At 45.2% G+C, this 20,174-nt stretch overlaps 1 protein-coding gene and 1 long non-coding RNA gene across 4 annotated transcripts in view; one reads left to right on the top strand and one right to left on the bottom strand.

The window, feature by feature from the left end:
* TBX18 (T-box transcription factor 18) overlaps window positions 1-9,124 on the bottom strand; it is a 31,842-nt gene extending 22,718 nt beyond the window's left edge. Inside the window, exons 1-4 of the mRNA XM_082633962.1 lie at window positions 7,126-9,124; window positions 5,708-5,912; window positions 3,424-3,525; window positions 91-262 (exon numbers count right to left, since the gene is read on the bottom strand). Coding sequence (XP_082490088.1) covers window positions 91-262; window positions 3,424-3,525; window positions 5,708-5,912; window positions 7,126-7,432 — 786 coding nt within the window. The 5' untranslated portion in view covers window positions 7,433-9,124. The remainder of the gene's footprint in view (window positions 1-90; window positions 263-3,423; window positions 3,526-5,707; window positions 5,913-7,125) is intronic.
* Window positions 9,125-16,925: 7,801 nt separating this feature from the next.
* The window catches only part of LOC309811520, a 111,048-nt gene continuing 107,799 nt past the window's right edge, over window positions 16,926-20,174 (top strand). For 2 of the 3 annotated variants that reach the window (XR_014295199.1, XR_014295200.1), the window contains exons 1-2: window positions 16,926-17,034; window positions 18,947-19,014. This is a non-coding gene — a long non-coding RNA (uncharacterized lncRNA). The remainder of the gene's footprint in view (window positions 17,035-18,946; window positions 19,015-20,174) is intronic. The other variant, XR_014295198.1, reaches the window with a different exon arrangement.

Here is a 20,174-nt window from a genome sequence, read left to right as displayed (position 1 = left end):
CTTAGAAAAGTTCATTTCCTTCAGGCAGGCACAGTACAGATACAGTCCACGCCATCCAATGGAGGCAAATTAGGGAGGTCATGTACTCACGTGGCCTTGGTCATCCAGTTCATTGTTGGTGAGCTTCAGCTTGTCGAAACTGATCACTTGTCTCATCCAAGTCTCCCCTGAGGCAGGCGAGTCTGGATGAATGTACACCCGGGGTGGCACAGGGGAATCAGCGTTGCCCGCCACCATCCATTTAGAGCTGTGGTAAACATACCTAGAAGGCAATGACAAGGCTCAGTTTGTGAACTGTTGCTTTCTTGGAATTTTCAACTCAGTAGACTCAGATAAAATGTGCACCCTTTAAAAAGTCTAAAATTCGACGATTTGCTCTTTACATTCAATGCATATAAAATAAGAATTCAAGCGCTTTTTAAAAACTCTCTGAAGCAGTGGTAACCTACTGACCACTCAAAGTGGTATGTTAAGGATTTAGTGAAAAATATGCACACTATTCCCACCATAAATGCAAGTATTTTAACTTGGGTGAATCACACTTAAACACATTAGACATTCTGTCTGTATTCTGATGTTTTCCATTTTTCATCTGGATGTTCAATTGACATGAAGAAACTAAGTTGTCAATCTCCCCTTTAAGGAAATCTCAAAAATACTTGAGAGTTATATCTTAAAGTGTCCCACTTTCTTTATCGCTTCCCATTTTACGCTTATGTTCAAACTGATGAGATAGATGGTAGAAAGACAAGGGGAAATTGTCAGAACTTTCAGTAAAGTTATTTTCATAGGGAAAAAAGTTCCATCTATTATCATTTATAATTATTTTTTCTAATTCTATTACACTATAAACTGAGGATATTCCGTTTAATTTTAAAAGTTTGTAAAATCATAAAACATAGGCCTTTATCTCCTGTATTTCTCTTTTTTTGACTATTGTAAGAAAATTCTTTAAATTTTTTTATACCACTAATTAAAATACACATCAAACTTTAAAAATTATGATATATCTAATTAACATTACCTTTCTAACTAAGAGATAAAACATCTTATTCTATTTGTTTGTGTATGTCAACTATATTGACTCTGTAAAAATTATCATTTAAATAGCAATGTTTCAAGTAGTATATAAGACAATAATGTTTAATCTTATATTCAGACCATCATTTATTAATGTTAATTTAAAATACACTAATTCAAAAACTAGAAACTAGTATATCGATGATTGACTTAGAAAAGGGTAGAAAATGAAATTATATACTTCGATGTTTTTCTTCCATTTGTTTTAAAATATGGCATACAATTTAAAGCAACAATTTACAAATAGTCTCAGAGAATTCTACCAGTATATATGCAAATTTCTTTTTAAAATAGCATGAAACATTTTCATAATATCTCTGGTGAGGCTCACTGTTTCAATATGGTCACACATTTCATTCTCTTTTGAGTTCAATATGCCTTCTATTCTTTAATTCCTTTTCTGGGGAAAAAATACATTATCACAAAATAAAGAATAATAATAAAAACAATTCCCCTTAATTGATATAGTGCAATTTCAATAAATAAGCTCCTAAGTGCATGGCCTTTTGTGAATATTAATTTTACATTCTAATAAATCACAAACACTTTTCATTTCACCAAATACCATTCTTTGATAGCAGAGAATAAGCCAAAAATATTTGTTTCTACCATTGTTGAAAAAGTCGGAAAATAAAATGCAAATCTTAGAAATGCAAGAAAAGCAGCACAATGGGTATAGAGCTATTGCCAAAATAAATAGAGTAATATGCTCTGTCAAAACCTTGAAAAAGTATGCATATTGAATAGTTCAAAAATCCACACCCACTAAGAGAATAAATGTTATGTGTTACATATTCTTTGTGAAACATTCTCAACACAAATGCTAAAAACAATTTTTTTCTTGAGAAGCAATATAAGTGAAAGCAAATTTATGTTTTATAATTTGATCTTTTATAATATGGCATCTTAATACTAATACTTGAAATTTTTCTTGCTTTATGTGTGAATAATAAGGATCAGTTAAGTAAAATAAACCATCCAAAATATATGGAAGAGATTTGGAGAAAGAAATAGAAGACAAACTTAGAAGAAAAAGGAATAATTTCTAAGCTCATTAGAATTACATTGTCTTCCTAAGCGCAAAACCCAAATTAGAATATGGATTTCAAACCAAGTATACTTAAAGAATAAACTTCAATGCCTTCTAGCTTCTATCATGTAGCAGATAATTTTAGCAAAGCTCCCTAATGAAGTATTTAATTAAAATAAGGGATACAACTTATACACAAAACACAAATAAAAATGTCCTTTTTATTACCCATATTTTTAGTATTCCATATGTGCCTGTACTAATTAAATCTGTACACTTTTGACACCATAAACCTGTTTCAAAAAAGCGACTCCCTAAATCTTAAAGAGTAATAAAAACCAAATCTGATTTCATTTAAAAACTTACTAAATGCTCTAGCTGTTTATTTAAAAGGCAGAAACAAAGAAATGTAAAGCAGCATCTTCCGATTTTCCACTCAGAATTTCCTTTTTTAAATGTTAGCATTTTTTAAAAAAACATCTTTATTGGAGTATAATTGCTTTACAATGGTGTGTTAGTTTCTGCTTTATAACAAAGTGAATCAGTTCAGCTCCTCAGGAAAATAAAAAGAATTGCCATTGACGACTGTTGATTTGCTTACTTGCAGAAGGAAAAGCAAAGGTTGGTTTGATACTGAAGAAAGTATCTTTTCCAACTTTACTTGATATCTAGATAAATATATTCTCTCAAAATCCAAACACTACAAAACTTTAAAAAAATTACTGTGTTAACTACGAGCCATAAAAACAACAGTAAGGTAACAAATTCATTGCCAGCTTAAAGATGTCTTAATATAGTAATGAATTGAGATTTTTTTTCTAAATTGTAAAATATCTTCAATAATTTTCTCAAATTAAAGGGAAAAAAGCCTGTGAAGAGTTATGATTTTGTATGTAACACAATAAAGGGAATTTATATAAATGTCCAAAAAATCACGAAGAAAATGAAACAATTTGTTAACTATTATGTATATCTACAAACTTGACTCAACATTTCGTCTCAAAATCCTAATCAAAATGTGAATCAACATTAAAGTCACATATAGTTTAGCAACACTAAACTGACCCCTTATTAAAATTCCTCAACACTTAATGACATTTCTGTATCTACTAAAAGCAAAACAAAAATTTTTTTCACATTTATTGCAAGAGAAGGCACCCTCCAGACTACTGGAAGTGACAGGGTTTGGATTATGGATCTGATAATTCTACAGGCTTCTGGAAACAAATATCATAATCAGCACAGATTAAATAGGCATATCCTGTAAAAATCCCAGCGTTTTCTTATCCTCTGTACCCATCTGATCACTGTACCTGTATCTTTTGTTGTCCACTGGCACAATATCCATGGCAATGTAATATTGCTGGTGAGGATCTAATCCTGATATCTTCACTCTCATTGCTGGAAACATGCGCCTATGTATAAGGGAGGGGAGGAAAGACAGTTTGGGTTCTGTTTTTGTTTATGATTACGCTTGGAGAATGAATAAGCAAAGAAAACTCTCGAATCCGTGTTTTTCACATGGAAAAACTTATAACATTCACTTTGGTAATGTAATTCAAAGAATCTGAATACAGGACGTATCAAAACTGAGTCATTTAAATGTAATTTGTTGTACCCTGTACTTGCATTCCATGTTTACTGAAATGTCAGTATAGCTAAAAGCAAAAAACCAAAAAATCGTACACTGCAGAAATAATGGCACAGAAAGCACCTCATTTTTTAAACAAAAATCGGTAAGCAGATTAACTTTAATAATACAAATAATAAAGTGTTCCGAATGGTAGAAATAGAAAATTTGAATTTCTAAAAGTGATAAAATATATTATAATGTGAAATTTTAAAAGGGTTATAAAAAAAAAAGTACAAGGAGCCAATGTGCCATGCCATAACCAAACAATATGTTCTTTATTGAGACAGAACTTCCTGTCTGCAGCATGGTAAAGGTGAAGTGCAAAAGTTGCTCTAAATTTGAAAGGTATAGTAAAACTTCTTTATTGAAAGCAGAAACTAAACACAATGTATATTTACCAAATCATTCCTTCCCCCACCAGACCCTGAAAATACTTTCTGATTTAACCACACTTATTCAAAACTTTGTTAATTAAAACAAATGAAAATCCACATTTCTCTTGGCTTCCCAGAGATGCATATAAAAGGAGATGTTAAAATAAACACACCTATCTTTTTAAAAGGGCACAGCAGCAAGGAATACAACAGCAAATTATTGTATATAAAAAAACAAATAAAGCAGTTCTCTTTTAAAAAAACAAACAAATTTCATCTAATGATTTATGTCTAGGACCCTTCTGGTTAATCTAATTTTTGCTAATTTAACCTTATAACACAAATTTTAGTACTGTTATTTACCAGAAATGTTTCCTATAACAATAAAGCCATTAAAGACCACTTCCAGAGAAAAGAAAGTCCATTATTCCTAACTAGGCATGAGAACAGTTTAATACGCTGGCTGTTTTAGTGTTATTTCAGTGCACCTGTAAGATAAAGAGTAAAGGTCTTTAACTACATCCTTTATAAGACAACTGTTGCTTTGTGTTGTTGAAGACTGAATTTGGATCATTAATAAAAAGCTCTGAAAATGTAGAAGGTAGCATATGGATTCAATAAAATATGTTTTTGTAATTTCTAATAAGTTTGGATACTTTTATGCTGTCCAGGTTTTTGCCATGTGTACTCCCTGAAAGAGTTGTGTGTGCTTTTTAAAGTTTCTTTTAAGGAAGAGAGTATTCACCGATTTCACTGCACTAAATGAACTGAAAACTCTAAAACGCAAATATTTCTGTCCCTCCCTCACATTAACAGAATCTGTGCAACAAATCAATTTATTTTACTGACGGATGTGAAAATTTCACACTTTCAAAAAAACAGATATAACTTACAAGTTTTTTTGGTATTTCTCAGCAAATTTAGGCTAATTTGTTGGATTTCATTTAGAAAAAAAAAAAGTAATCATGTAACTGTGAATCTGTAAAAAGAATGGTATTTTAAAATCGGGGCAACAGTTTTTGCAGGGATTAAGCATGTATTACTAGTGATTCCACTAATTTTTATGCTAATCTAATATCAAAATAGCATAACACATCACATTGTCATACTGCCAGCAAATCTTTTGATAAAGAACCAACTGGAAGTTTCGAATCTAAAAAAGCAAATGATAGTTTGCTAAAGAGTAAACTGCGTTTTATTATAAACGGGGGAAGGGATGGATAATCTGTTCCTTAATTTCAGAAACATAACTAAAGCCTAAATAAATGCCTGAACAGATATTAAGTATGATCACGAATCTATAACTACCCTGCATGCGGATTATCAACAGTAACCGTTACCGCCTCCGCGGCGACAGCGATTTTCTCCTTATCATCCAACGAGAGGACAGCCGGGCTGTGCCCCTCGCCGGCCGACTGCACTCCAGGTTAGGTAGACAAAGCCAGTCTCAAAAATGAACCACCACCCGGGGCCTTGTCTGCAGAAACTGCTAACGAGAGACCCCACAGCTCTGGCAGGTCCTTCTTCCCAACCCACCAAGAGGTGGGGTGAGGCCAGAGCCGGGGCCGTTCGCGCCAGCGTGCCCTTTACCTGCCGGCCTTGGTGATGATCATCTCCGTGCCGATCTCGTGAAAGCGCTTCCAGAGCTCAGCTCCCTGCAGATCCACCCGAGGGGCCTGCGGCGAGGGCAGCGGGGTCCCGGGCCGGGCCAGGGCGGGCACCGGGGACCCCTTCGGGGAGTCTCCTGGGGATGCCAGTGGGGAAGCGCCGTGCAGGAAGCCGTCCTCACAGCCGCCTGGGCAGCAAAGGGCAGAGAGGGGTAACCGGTGAGGGCTCGAAATGGGAAGCCTGGTGGGGAGATGAACCCCTGAGGGCGGCTGGGGAGAGGAAAAGGACCGCGAGGAAAGGGGAAGCTTTCTTGCCATCCGGCCCTTACAACAAACAGGCCCATGAGTGGGTAAATACGCGCTCCGCCAGCCAAAGAGACGGACACTCGACGCTCAAGTACGGCCCTCTCGGCCCCCAAGTCTCAAGCACGCCCGCAGAGGCGTGCGGCCAGCGTCCACCCCACCCTCCCTGCTTCCGCCCGGTCAAGGCCCCAAAATAAGTTTTGTGCCGCAGCCGGAGTCTGGGATGCATGCCCAACGGAGTCTGAGATGGGTTCCCGAGTCCAGATCCGCCGTGCAGGCCCCGACACACCCCACGCCATGGAGAGCACGGAGCAAAAGCGCCTGGCGCCCCGGCTCCTGGTCCCAAGCGCTTGGGCCTCCCTTCGCAATAGGCGTCCGAGGCGCCTTACTCCGGGCCCGGCCGGCATCCTCTAGAAAGCTCTTCAAACACCGCTCTCGCCAAACTCTCCGGCCGCCCGGAGCTTCTTAGCAAAGCAGCAGCGGGAAGAGAAGAGCACGAAAAACAAGCCCACGATCGCCGTCGGCCTTGGCAGCGGGAATCGAGAGAGGAAGGCAAGGGAACCGCTCAGCTACCCCTCGGAAAACCACGTTTGCAAATATGCCGCCCTCTTCCTGGTTTGCCCAAACCGTTTAGGCATTCGTTTCGGTTTCGGGGGGTGGGGGTATGCCGTCGCTCCCCCCACTCCCATGCTATTAAAAGTTAGGAAAGAAAAAAGAGCACCCAGGGGCTGGAAGCCCAAGGGAGGCAGATGCGGAAAGCACAGATCTGCACCGCCGAGCGCCGCAAACTGCAGCTGCTGAGGGCGCGGCGTGAGTGGGCGGCGGCGGCAGCAGCCTGAGAAACCAGGCTGAAAGCGGCATTTTACTGTCTGGAGGGTGATCCGAGTTGCGCGGCGAGAGGGTCCAGGGCAGCGCGAGCTTTGCGCCCTGACACCCAGGCTAGCGCGTTGATGGCTGAGTTGCCCCGGGCGCACAGGGACACCGCGCGCGCGCACGCCCACAACTCGCAGTAGTTCAGGTTCTCCGCTGCGGTACTGGCCCGTGGGACCGGGAGAGGACGTCTAAGGAAGAAGTTTAGGCGGGAAGGGGCCGACTCACCCGCGGCTCCGCGGGAGCCGCAGCTCCGCTCCAGGTCTGCGCAGCTCCGGATGGGCCCGGATGCCGCCCCAGCCGGCGACGAGAGCGCAGTGCCTTCGTCTCCCTCAGAGGAGCCCTTTTCTCCGGCGGCGCCGCCGCGGCTGCAGCCTCCGTCATCTAAGGCCCCGGGCGCCTCCTCCGCGCCCAGCTTTCGCCTCTTCTTCTGAAGCTGTTGCTGCTTCTCGGCGCCGATCAGTGCCTCCACGGAGAAGGCGTGCGCCTTAAGGCTTAGCATGCTGCACGGCGAGCCCCTCCGCTTCTCGGCCATCCCCGCCGCCCGGCGCCCGCCCCTCGCTCATATACACACGCGCAGGCACACGCACACACTCGCTCTCCTTCCCCCACCAAAATCTGAACGAGTCTCGGGGCCTCCCGCAGGCCCAGATCTGCCCTCTTCCCCGCCCGGGCAAAAACAAATTTGGCGTTTCCTCTCTCGCGCTTGTGTTGGGATCCCAGGAACCAGCGACGCGCCCGCCAAGTTTCCTTCCCTCGGTCTCTCGCGCGCTCTCTCAGTGATGGACTCTTTCGCTCCCACCCCCTCCACCTCTTCCTGCAGCTCCAAGATCTGCCTCGACTGATGCGCCAGAGAGGACTAACATGGGTAAAAAACACTCTGCGGACACAAATTAGGGATTGTAATTGAAATTTGTTGCCTTGATCTGTCAGCACTTCCAGGCAGGAGAGCGGTGGGAAGAACTTGCTCATTAGTGTCAATAAAGGGGCGGGGGCGGAGTCCGGGACCCTGTCAATCACCGAGACGGCCAGCCAATCAGGAGGCGCCGACTCCGCTCCGCCCGCGCCCACTTCCTTACAAGGTCGCAAAAAACCTAGAGTGGAAAGCGCCGCCGTCTGGCTTGGAAGTGCCAGCCCGGGCCCTGAACCGGGTCAGTCTCCCTGCCTCCCACAGCCAGTCCAGCCCGGGAGTCTCCAGCTTTCCCCACCGGGACGTGGAAAGGCTGAGGCTTCTGGCTTAAAAACGAAATGATCACCACATTAGAATATCAAGAATCTTTCAAGAAACCTTAAGTTCCAGTCCCATTCCCTTATCACGTAATATTGCTACAACTCAGAACATTTTGAGGAGTGGGGAGAATTCACATCCACCAGGCCCGTCTTTTCTCATGGACACATTCCTGCATTTAGTAACACCCACTCTGCGCCGGGCGTGGCACTAGACTTATTTGTTTTACTCCGTGGATTTTTCTTGGGGAGGGAGGGGGAATTCAAGATACGTTTAAATCCTTTATATTTAGGAGAGCAAAATTTTACCCCATTATTGCTCAGTTCTTTATATGAACAAGTCAGAAAAAGCACGCTCTTTCCGGAATCTCCCATTTCTTTCGAACAATGATCGCTAATTTAAACCTGGTATTTTAATGTTTATGTCGTTAATGATAAGGGCTTTAAGACCCCTAAACACTTCGCAGAGTGAAATAAGTTTTAAGATGCAATAAAATTTCCATTGCAGTTTTAGAAAATGTCTCTGTGATTTAACGTAACTTCATGTTTGCCCTGTTTTTGCTACTTCTTTTCTCAGGCTTTTAAAGAGTCAGCATGTTTCTTTAAAACAATTTTTTTTAAAACCTCTTTTTAATTGAATAACACTTAACATGTATCTGTGCAGTTTGTTTTGTAGTTTCAACTGGACTTTTGCTCTGGATTAACAAAAAAAATGGATGTGATGTAAATAGAGCAAGTCTCTTTGTAGAATAAAATTCATGATGGGTATTACTCTTAAATCTCTGGTATAAAATACACGACAAAGGACTGAGGGTTTTGTTTTTTTGTTTTTTTGTTTTCTCTCCCTCGCTCTGTTTAACCTCCACACTGGTGGCTGCCCCATTATCTCTTAGTTTCCAGTACAGTGATTCAGGCAGTAGCTTCGCCACTGCGACCTTTTTACCGTAGCTCCAGGGGGAACTCGCGGTTCCTCCAAGGAAACCAGAAGAGCGGGAACCAGAGCGGGTGGTGCTCAGAGGCGTCTCCGCATGCGCCGCCCGGCGGGCCCGGCAGCCTCTGGGTCAAACACGACTCCCTAACAACCTGAAGAGGAGGCCTCTTTTAAAAGATTGAGAACCAGACTCAACCAGGAGGAGGTGTTTTGCATTTGCATTTAAAAAAAAAAAAAAAAGGCTTTGCGAACGGTCTGGAGCGGTCCGGACCTCGGTGGACCTCCAGACTCCGCGGCCACCTAGGCGGGTAGTACAGCCTTAAAAGTAAGCGCAAACCTGGTTTCTGAAGCCTGCCCGAAGACGGGCGCAAGCCCGGGAGTGCGAAGAGGCCGCCTGGAGGGCTGGGGCAGGGAGTGGGGAGGGATGCGGTGGAGGGAGGGCCGCAGACCTGGCAGGAGGCTGCCCACCGAGCTCCGCGCGGCCGGGGCATCTGAAGCCAGCATCCGCAGCCTGCGGGGACCGAGCGCCCCGCTCCACTCCCAGGCTTTCAGTGGCCCCAAGGAGGAGCGACCCGAGGCTCCTCTGAGCTGCCCTTGCGGACTTGGAGAGGCCGAGGCGCTGAGGCCCAAGGGTGGAGTCGCCGGGGCCCTGAGGCCTACTCCGGGGGAACGGCTCCTCTGGAGAAACCCCAGGCCGCCAGGGGAGATCGCGGTTTTCTAGACGCGAAGCCTGCTTTGTAGACGGATTCTTGTCCGTTTACAGGCCCCGCGGCTCAAAACTGATTTAGAAGGGACTACACGGGCCTGCAGGGCCCCAAGGCCTCCTATATCCCTACACCGCTTCTTTCTCCTTTACCCCGGGCAGCGAAGGGCGCAGCCCTCGGGACGCGCGGACACCGGGGACTTGCGCCCCACAGACAAGCTGGAAAGCCGGGCCTCACACACATCCACTATGTCAGATAGAAAGTGGCCCTTAAAAATAATCCAGCTGTGCCCTGGGCGCCCGGGACAGGACCAAGGCTCTGGTCTCCTTAGTCCAAGTCCAGGCTGGGCTTTGGGAACCACAGCGATAGAGCCGCACCGCGGCTCTCCACCTTGGGCTCGCATGGAATCCGGCTCAGACTCCGGGACCCAGCGGGACCAGCTGTCCCCGACCCCACGAAGCAGAAGGTCGCAGACCTCAGCTCACCCCCGACCTTCGCTCCCGAGAGGGGAAGCCGAGCTTCTCCAGGAGCCTGAGGGAGGGAAGGCGGGTTTGGCAGGCTGGTGGAGTCGCGGCCTTCGGAGCACTGACGAAGCCACCACCCTAATCCGGCGTTTTCTCAAAAGCGTGGCACGCGCGTGCCAGAGTCGAGCCAGGGCCTTGCACTTTGCCAGTCAAGAGAGCAAAGGAAGCGGGGACAGGGCGCAAACTGGCGGGAGAAAAACTCGACAGGGTGTGCCCGTGCACGTGCCTGTATGTGCGTGGGTGCGCGTGTGTGCACCTGCGAGGGTGTAAACATGGGTGGGCATGTGTACCGGGGAGCGTGTGCCTCTCGTCACTTTAAGAGAGAAAATGTCTGTTCCCAGTATGAGCTATGTTAAGGAAACGATTAAAACTGAATTAAACTGTCAGGCCTCTGGCAAGACTAGCACGGCTCTATTTCAAATAAAAGTCATCCAGGGAAGAAGGTTATCAGAGTGGGCTTCTCTCAGGAACTTGGGCGGGGAGAGAGGGAAGGACACAAGAGCCTTGCGAGTGTTACCTAGTGGAATCTGTGTCCAGCCAGCTAGCAAAGCTATCGCGGGAGGGGGGTGGGCGTTGAAAAGCGTAGTCAGTTCCTCTTCCTTATTTTTCTCTGTGCATTTTTAAATTAGACAGTTCTGAAAGATTTTTTTAATGCATTCTGTCGGTTCCCGCTGTGCTTTCTCAGCCTAGAGCCTGTTCACACTATATATAGTGTAACATATATATGTTTGGAGAGAGCTTGCTATTTCCACTTACCTGACGTAGCTACTTGTATTTATAAACAGTTACTTATTTTTAAATTCTGAATTTAAAAATCCTATGCGTTAGGATTTCATTCTCTAGGTAGACTTTTTTTTTTTTTTTACACTTGACGGTGGCCATAAGAGTTTCTAACCCTTACGATTAATTTCCCGCACTCAAGACATGACACAGGAGGTGAGCCCTGGCATACAAGAGAATCTGTTCTTGGCCCTTGAATGGGAGTTGCTTTAGGTGGTCCCCAAGTTTCCAAACAGGCGGGATCCGGACTTCCTTCCCATGCGCTAAAAAATAAAAAAAAAAAAAAAGTTATTATTAGCTAGAAGATTAACCTAGCGAGAAGTACAGAAATAGACGGGAGAGTGGGGGTGAGCAAGGGCCCAATCCTAGCACCAAAGGGGTACTTATTTGGCTGCCTTAATTTGTAACAATTTGGGAAGAAGGTACATCCTAATTGGGGGCGTGGACGTCAGAGCCGCCGAGTCACCTGGCAGCACCTTACTCGCTGGCTGGGGCTCCCTCTCTCCTCCCTTCCTTCCCTTACCGTCTTCCAATCTGTTCGTTATCTGCCCTGCTGTTCTTCTTCTCGCCTCTCCCTCTGATCTGGGTTAATAAAAACAATAAATTATAACCTGTATAAGTTTACAAAGAGTAATTTACGGGAGTTAATTCAGTCGCCCGGGGGGCTGGACCGCTGCGCTCTCGAGGGCTTCCTTCCTGCCGGGTCTCCGGCTGCAGCTGCAAACCCAGGCCCCGTGGAGAAAGCGATCCAGAACCGCGATTCCTCGCGGCTCGCTTCTGTCGTGGATTTGCACACACACACACAGCACTGTCCCACATGTTGGCGATTGTTTGCCATTCGCCTCCTCCAACAACAAGTCTCTTAAGTATTCTCATCAGCTGAGACCCAGTCTCGATAGCAAAGAAATCGCGCAGCCCACCGAAGTGCTCTTCGGGAATCCCGAGCGCCCAAACTTAGTTTGGGGTCCGGAGAGATTCCTTTTAGTGCTGGTTTTTCAATCAATGCTCACGTCTCGGTGAGGTTTAGGGGAGGTGCGCAGTTTGGAGAGAGCAAAAGGCGTGTACTCTAATGGTAAGCTTGTCGTCATTACTCCCTCCCTCCCTCCACTTCCAGTTCTCCAGGGAAAGGTAAAGGAAGGGAGAAGTGAGGCCCCTGACCCACCAAGTCGAGGGGCTGTGAGGACGTAATGAACCTGTAATGTATCCGGAAGAAAACTCACTCGGCTGGACGAATGAGCTTCGCCACTCATGTCCAATTTCCAGCAGTATCTGCTCTACCTCCAGACGATGCTGGAATTATTTTTCACCCTGTGCATGAAAAACCGCCCCCTTCGCTTCCTCATTCATTGACCTACACTCCTCTGGCGACATTACTACAGTAAGGGGTTAGAAACAGAAATGTCCAAGAAGCAAACACTTGTCTCTTTCACTAACACCGGATCCAAATACAAGCTGGCTTCAAGGAGGTAATGAAATTAACACCTAGATGTAAATGGATACCCAAAGATGGGTAGATGGACATTGCTGAATTGCAACAGGTCAATTTGGACATAAATCAAACTGAGACAATGAATGGGGAAATTAATATTCTCTAAATAGTTAATGGGCATTTTAATAGTTTATGCTTTATAAAATGACGTTTAAATTGATATTTAAGATATGCAGCTTCATATTCTTTGAATTAAATATTTAATGCTATTTTTCCCCATAAACAAAGATTTTCTTGAGTCTGCTGGTTTAATTAAATGAATTGAAAAGGGAACTGAGTGCCTGTTTAGGCTCCAATAACTAGGTAGGATGTTTAGCTTTTTATACAAATTATTACACCCTCTAATTGGCTGTAAATTGGGCCCTGTTCTCCTATTTCACATCTGTAGATACCCACAGTTATTAAACAGTGAAAATTCTGTGGGCATTTATATAATCTGCTGAAAGTACGAACAATAAAGAATGTGGCTGAAATTTATTCATATTTTTGTACTGACAGATGAGGCATTTCAGTTTCAGCTGAATGAAAAGAATTTTAACAGATTAATTTAAGGCTAGCACTGGAACTGCACAAAAAGAAGTGAGCTATTGAAAAACTGTATTAAGAATGAACCCCGAATTTAAACACTTGGGCAAAAATTTGAGAACAAGCTTTGACTTTTCTACATTACTTTTGGTTTTGCTTTGTTTTCACTTTTTATTGTGTAAACTTTTCCATCCTTTAATGAGTGTAGGATGAACAATTAAGATAGCTGAAAAATGAAAGAGTTTAAGGTTTTCCCCATTTTTGATATAAAATATTAAAATTTGTCTCAAATAAAATAATCTTACTGGAATACACTTCCAACCTGGGTTTTCAGGAAGAGCCAAATTAGAATCTTCAAGCAAAAGAACAGTAATAACAAGAGGATCTTTACCAAAACATTTAGAAATTTTGGAAATGTTGCTTGTAAAGAATTCTCAGCATATATAACACTGCATTTCCAAATTCAGTCTCAAGAAGAAAGAGGGAGAGGAAAAAAGCTATCCAGGCCAAGCACAATAGGTGATGTAAATTTTGAATAACTAGCATTTCTAGAAAGACTTGTGCTTTTTTCTGTTAACCTTTACTCTTTGGTGCAGGTTCCTTCTCAAATTACATAAAATGTACTTTAAGAAGCACTCACTACCTGCTACAGATGTCCAGGAAAAACTGAATTATGGAAGTCGGAAACATATGGCAGTTGCCTATTGCAAAAGGAAGGTACATATGAAAGTTATAAATTTCTTTCCTTAGGTCAGCATTGTAAATGCATTTTATAGGGTTCACAGTATGTATTACACCTGTAGATTTAATTTTTGAAATATATGTTTTTAGGAGAAATTTGTGGCTTGGGATTCTAAGAGAAAGAACTCGTCTTGATGTGTTAGAAATAAAGAAAAAACAACAAATAAAAATAAATATGTGGAGAGGCAAACATTTTTCTTTTAATTTCCCAGTTGGTTACACTGAAAAGGACATCAGACCATCTACTGGCAAAGGATTACTCACAACACAGGAGTTACCCGTCAGCAGAGCATGCTGCATTTACTGAGTTCCAGATCTGAAGAAGCAGAGATGTCAACCTGAGCAAAACCAGTTTGGGGTCGATATAAAAAACACCAGATTAAGAATTGGATCACACAAATGTCAAAACCACACCAAAATAATTTGTTTTTGAGAAAAGTTTCCAACTACTTGCTGATCTTTTTCCCCATCAAAATATTAGGTTTAATTTTATTTTATTTTATGCCTTTGAAACGTTTTGTTTGAAGTCGTAATTTAATATTATATATTCGGTATGGATACCAAGCACTATCAACTACCAAGATATCTTCTCTTAAACCTTCAAAGTTATTTGAAAATAATCCCTCCAACTTTCTACCTGAAGCCCCCTTTGGTATCTTTAAATTTAATTTTAATTTGTGGATCTTAAGAGTCACAGTCTCCTGTTCCATTTTATTTGGAGAAATGTTAGAAGCATGTTATGTGAATGGTCTTGGTCAAAACGAAGTTTAAACGAATATATACTTGTTTAATACCCTAAGACTGGAGCAGGTGCCTACATTTAAGGTTGCTGTGGGTTCACGTCAAGAAAACCGTCTTCAGATTCCCCTTGTGGAAGCTAGGGAAACGCTCCTGCCTGATCTCCGCTTTGCTGTGTTAGAATGAAATTTACTTGCTGGGATGCGGGTTGTGTGAAATAATGCAAAAATAATAGCAGATGCTCTCCACCCTGACAGAACTTTTATTTGGTTGCGTTTTGAATTCCCTTAAGTGATCAGTTGTTGAGTGGTCGCCTGAGTGGGTTTTCTCTTTTCCAGATCCTGCCTTACTGAAGGCCAGTCCTGCCCAGACTTTAGACCATTCGATCTATGTGCGGCGGTAAGATATCGAGCTTTCATTATTGGGGGCTTCCAGACAGGTGGGGGAGAAGAATGCCTGAGGCGCAGAAAAGACTATCAGATTCTTTTCTGCTTATTCACAGAAATTTGGGAACATGGAAAGTGCCAAGAAATTTCTGGTTTCCTTCTCCAAGTCTTAGGTCGTTTCCAGAGCTCCCACCCTGTCCTGCCCAGACGGTTCTCGTTAACTTTTACAATTGGAGCTCTTCAAGGGGACCCCCCAAGATAGCATATATTATTTAATAACAAAAACAGCAGTAACGGTAAAAAGAAATAAAGAAATCAGTCCAGTTTCCAGGGGTACCTTAGAAACCCCAAGGCAGATCCGACTGGTAAAACATTTACGAATTCACATTCTCGATGAGGTTCCACGCCTAAAATTAATATCCAGTCTGGGTGTCTGAAGCTCGTTTTGCTTTGGTCAATACCTGCGTTTTCTTTCATTTTGTTTCCGTTCCCTCCTGGGTTTCGTGCCTTTTTTTTTTTTTTTTCCCATTTGCAAAGACAATCTGATTTACAGTTTGACTGAGAGTTGCATTTCTGTTTAGAAGGTGAAACGTCCAAGTCAGTTAGCCAAATTATTCCCCGACGGCTCCAATATTGCGCCAGAGTCCCAGAGTCAGTTATTTTTATGTCTGACTGTATTTCAAATGTGCAGGGTGATAAATAAAACACGCCTCAAGCTGCAAACTATCTCAGTGTGATGAGGAACAATTGACAAAAATTAACTCAGCCAAAGCGTTGGGGTTCTCGCGAGCGGCTGGAGCATAAATCAGTATCCTGGCAGCTTCGGGAAGCAGCGCGCTTGAAGCCGCGCGCCCGCTGCAGCCGCGATTTTCCAGCAGCTGCTGGGCTCGCCTGGCTTGAGTGAGCGAGGCTCGGCCACGGGGATCCGAGAGGGAATCGGATTCCACTCCGAGTTCAGAGTCATCCGAGGAAGGGACATGTTAGGGGAGAAAGGCATGGCCACGCCTAAGCGACTCCGTAATTTATCACTGAGACTTCTCCAGTGGGTTGTGTGCGAGTGCAGTCAAGAGGACTAGGAAGGCAAACTCGGGGGTGGGGGGTTGAGCAGGGAGTAACAACCCCCAACTTTCTCTGGATCCCAGAGGAGCGTCTTTGATTGCTCAAGTCACTTGAAAAGGAGATTCGTCTCAGCTATTAATGAAACCTATTTTACGGAAAATCAAGGAAGGCGCCTGGAAAGCTCTCTGCGTTAGCGCTGTAACTGCTTGGAGTCCGGAGCCCGCCTGCATATTCACTCCCCAGTGCACACGCCGAGTCCTCGCCCCCTTCTCCGGAGCGAGGTGGCAGGCCGCGACACCCAGGAGACATGGGTCAGGCAGGGCAGAAGGTGTTCGGGTCGGTTGCCGCCGGCCCTCGCCACCTGTTGGAGAGATCAAGCCTAAGATCCCGCGCCCCCGGGCGGACTCGCGCTCAGCGGCCACAGGGAGTCAAGGCTGACGAGCCGCGGGTTTCTGTTGCTAAGAGCAAAGAACAGCCCTTTCGGTGCTAAGTGCACAGTAAGTGCGAAGAATAAATACATCATCTCCCGGGGCGGCTCTCTCGGAAAGGCCTCTCAGCCCCCTGTCGTTCAGAGCCCGCTGAGGGTTATTGATTAGAGCGGGAGCCCGCGCCGCGCCGCGCCGCGCCTGCGCCTCTGCTCGCTGGCTGAGAAGGGCGCGCTGCCCCGGCCACTGCGCACCACTCGCCTGGCGCGGCGCTAGCTCCTCCGAGGGGAACTAAAAATAAGGATCATCAAAACCCTCAGAGACGTCCCCAGACCCAGGAGACCGCACAACCACGCTGACGAGGTCCCAGGCCTCACCCCAACCTGCCTGGGGAGCCTGAGCTGCACCGCAGAGCCCGAACACAGCGTGCGCGGCGTGTGCGCATGTGTGCATGCGTGAGCGTGCGTGTGCGTGCGGATTCGCCGCGGGCCGCCAGTCCCGGTGGCCGCGGGAGACGGGCAGTGTCTGGAGGAGCGGGGAGGAAGTCATTTTTCTCTTCTATAGCTTCGAATCAAGACTCTCCTTTTAAAAATGGGTTAAAGAACAAAGTGAGTGAAAACCTAAGCGCACCCCCCTCCTCCCGCAGGAAGCTCTAGTTCCGGGGCTGCGCGGGCCCCGTTTTTCCGGGGGTTAGCGCACGGGAGTTGGGCGCCCACCGCGTCCGCTGCTGAGGTCGGGCGGCCGCATCCCGGGGCACCTGGGCCTCTTCGTGGCTCCTGGACTCCACGGCGCAGGCCTCCTCTCGTGCTCGGCTCGGCAATCCCGGGCCCCTGACCTCTGCAGCCGCGCCGCCCACCACCGCTTCCTCCCCCGAGGGCGTAAACCCGAATCCACTCTGGCCTCGGGCCTCGGCCTGCGCCGTGGCCCGCGGACCGCCCGGCTCTGAGGATTCTGGGCGGGGGGAAGGCGGGCTGAGCTCTCCTCCTGACGGGATTCCGCACGCATCTGTTTCGGGACCCTGGCCGTGTCCCGGCCTTAACCTCCTCAGCGTTACAACGGGGATAATAATCCTTGCCGGCTCGCCCACCAGGTGGTGGCTGGATAATATATTCCGGTGAAGGAGTGAGGAGGGTTGGCAGAGACTGTCAACTATTCCGCTGGGTGGCCGTTCATAGCCCTCCCAGATTGGAGGGTGGAGGGCGGGGGTAGTTCAGCCCCCGGCCTGCGACCTCCCGGAAGAAAGGGGCTCGTGGTCGTTTAGGTTGCGCAGAGCCCGCCACGCTTCCGGCTGGGGCACGTGGCGCCCTTGGGGACCTAAGGCCTCACTGTCCCGAGCTCGGCCTGGGGCGGAGCAGCCTTCTCAGCACCCTGTACTCGGCTCTGCGCGGACGCCACTGTCTCGCCGCGGGCAGCAGCCGTAGGAGACTCCGGAACTTCTGGCCGGAGCAGGAGCTGAGCGTCCCCGACTGAACCCAGGCAGAAAGGGAAGCCCTGTAGGTTGTCCTGATCTGCGGACGCAGTGGAGGCGACCCTGAGTCTTGCAGGAAAACCAACCCCAGAGAAGACATTGGCCTCTGATGGGCAGACCTCCGCGGAGAGTCTCAATGGAGGAAGTCCCAGCAACTCTTCACAAAACTATAAAACCATCTAGAAAAGTAAGCGTCCACATGGATTGAGGGAAACAGTTGAGAATTAAAAGGTAAATAGAAGGAGGAACTTGAAAGGAATATTAACGTACATTTTTTTTGCACCTGAGTTCAGGTTAACCCTCAAACAAAAAAGGACTTAAATTTCCCCGGGCCCTGGGCCTGCTAGCGCGTAGTTGCCAGGCCAGTTCCCGTGACCTGTTACCATTATCAGTGCGCCAGATAGGGGGCGAGGAATGAGCTTCTTTGTCATTGTCATTTCCATTTATAACTGCAGAGCACGCTACTGATGAACTTTCTTGACTTTTCTCATTAGTGAGGTTCTCTTGGGTTTTTTGTTGCTCTTTGTTTTGTTGTTTAGAAAGGCACATTTCACACGTTTGTAAGTAGTTCACCTGTTGCAAACGGTCCTATCTTGAGTCATATAGCAGAGGAAAAAATGAATACAAAATAACCTGTATATGGAGGTAGTGAGCTAAGATGGCTATGGGTTCTCAGTTGCATAGTTATTTCTAAGAAGACTTCATTTGAAAAAATGAAAAACATTTTGGGGCAGTTACAGTTACATTAGTACATGTTGTGGAAATAAGCTTGCAGTTAGAGAAAAATTATTAGAAACAGCTGTGATGTTAATGTTTCAAAACCCAAAGTGCTCAATATGCTCAGTGTCTACTTTTCGTAATTTTTTCTTGTGCATCCAAATAGTGCACTACTCTGTGTGTAATACAAGACACTTGTTTAATAAAGCAAATGATTGTCTGTGTCAGGGAGATTTGGTCCTCTTTCCCTCTTCCAGTCCATGTGCAGAGCAGATCAAAGACCTGATTACCTCTCTTTCCAAAGGCACCAGATGGTATCTTGATTTTTTTTTCAGATATTTTAGCAATCGAATTCAAAGGACTAAAGAATGTGTGTGATGCTACAGATGAAAGCTGTACCCAGGTAAATTATTTTTTAAATTAATGTCATGCCTACCTTACCTTATTCCACTAAAGTTTTGAGGAGTCTCATGAGAATATATATAATGAATAAATATATAAATGGTAAGTAAAGGTTAGAACCAAGTAAAATAGAAATCACAATCCAGAATCAAGATAAGAAGACAATAACTCTGATATGCATGTGGAGTACTCTACAGTTATTAAACAGGAACTTTGGATTTGTCAATGAGCTTCCTAGCAGCAAGAGTAAAGAGCAAAACAAGATCCTTATAGTGCACAGGGAGAAATCTAATCAGTTCCTTATAGTAAGCAATAGTTCCCTAAAATGATAATGATGATAGTAACGATGCTTAGCAGCAGCAGCTGTTCCATTTGGGAGATCAACTGCCCTTCCCCTCCCTGCCTCCCAAGTTCCAACACATTCAGATACTCTTCTTGGGTTGTTTTTACTTTGTTACAGTTAGGCTAAAAGCTGCTTCTCTGCATAGAGGCAGTTTAGCATCTGGAAGGAACTTTGGAATCAGAGACATCTGAATTCAGTACTGGCTTTTGCACTTAGGGTTCTGCTGTAACCCTTGGCAAGGCATTTAATCTCTCTCTCTGAGACCCAGTTTTCTTTATAAAGTGGAGACAGTTTATCCCATAGGCTTATAGGAGATAGTTTTCTACATGCTGACACTAAGAAACTCTTTGTGTGAGGCTGTTGCTGTTTTTATTTTCCTTCACATAACACAAATGTTAGTTTCCTTTCTCCTTTTCCACAGCTACACAGCATTCAATGCCACTTCTACCTTTGGGCCTCAGAGCAAATGAGAATGCCAGGCTTTAGACTTGAAGAACTGTCAGTACGGTTATATGAGCAAGGTCTCTGAGGTCCTTTACTCTCCCTACTTACCTGTAGTATTTTTCTGGGGAGAGAAAGGGGTATTGGTAAGATGGACCTTGTCTTAAACCAGCAAGTGTAAAAGGGCATCAGTCCCTGAGGCTGCAGGTGCACAGGTGGGTTCTATACAGCAGCGCCACTCCTAGTCACCAGTGGGGACGGCAACTGTCTGGATGACCTTGATAATGACGTGAGTCATGCCACGAATGAGTTCCAGGAGAAGGTAGATAGATCTCTTGAGTATTTTTTTGGAGGGGAAAAGCGCACTACCATTTTGC

The sequence above is a fragment of the Mesoplodon mirus genome (genome assembly GCF_964341445.2).
Source record: "Mesoplodon mirus genome assembly, chromosome: 10".
NCBI lineage: Eukaryota > Metazoa > Chordata > Mammalia > Artiodactyla > Ziphiidae > Mesoplodon > Mesoplodon mirus.
Note: the sequence above shows the minus strand (reverse complement) of the source record. Positions and strands in the feature narration are given on the sequence as shown.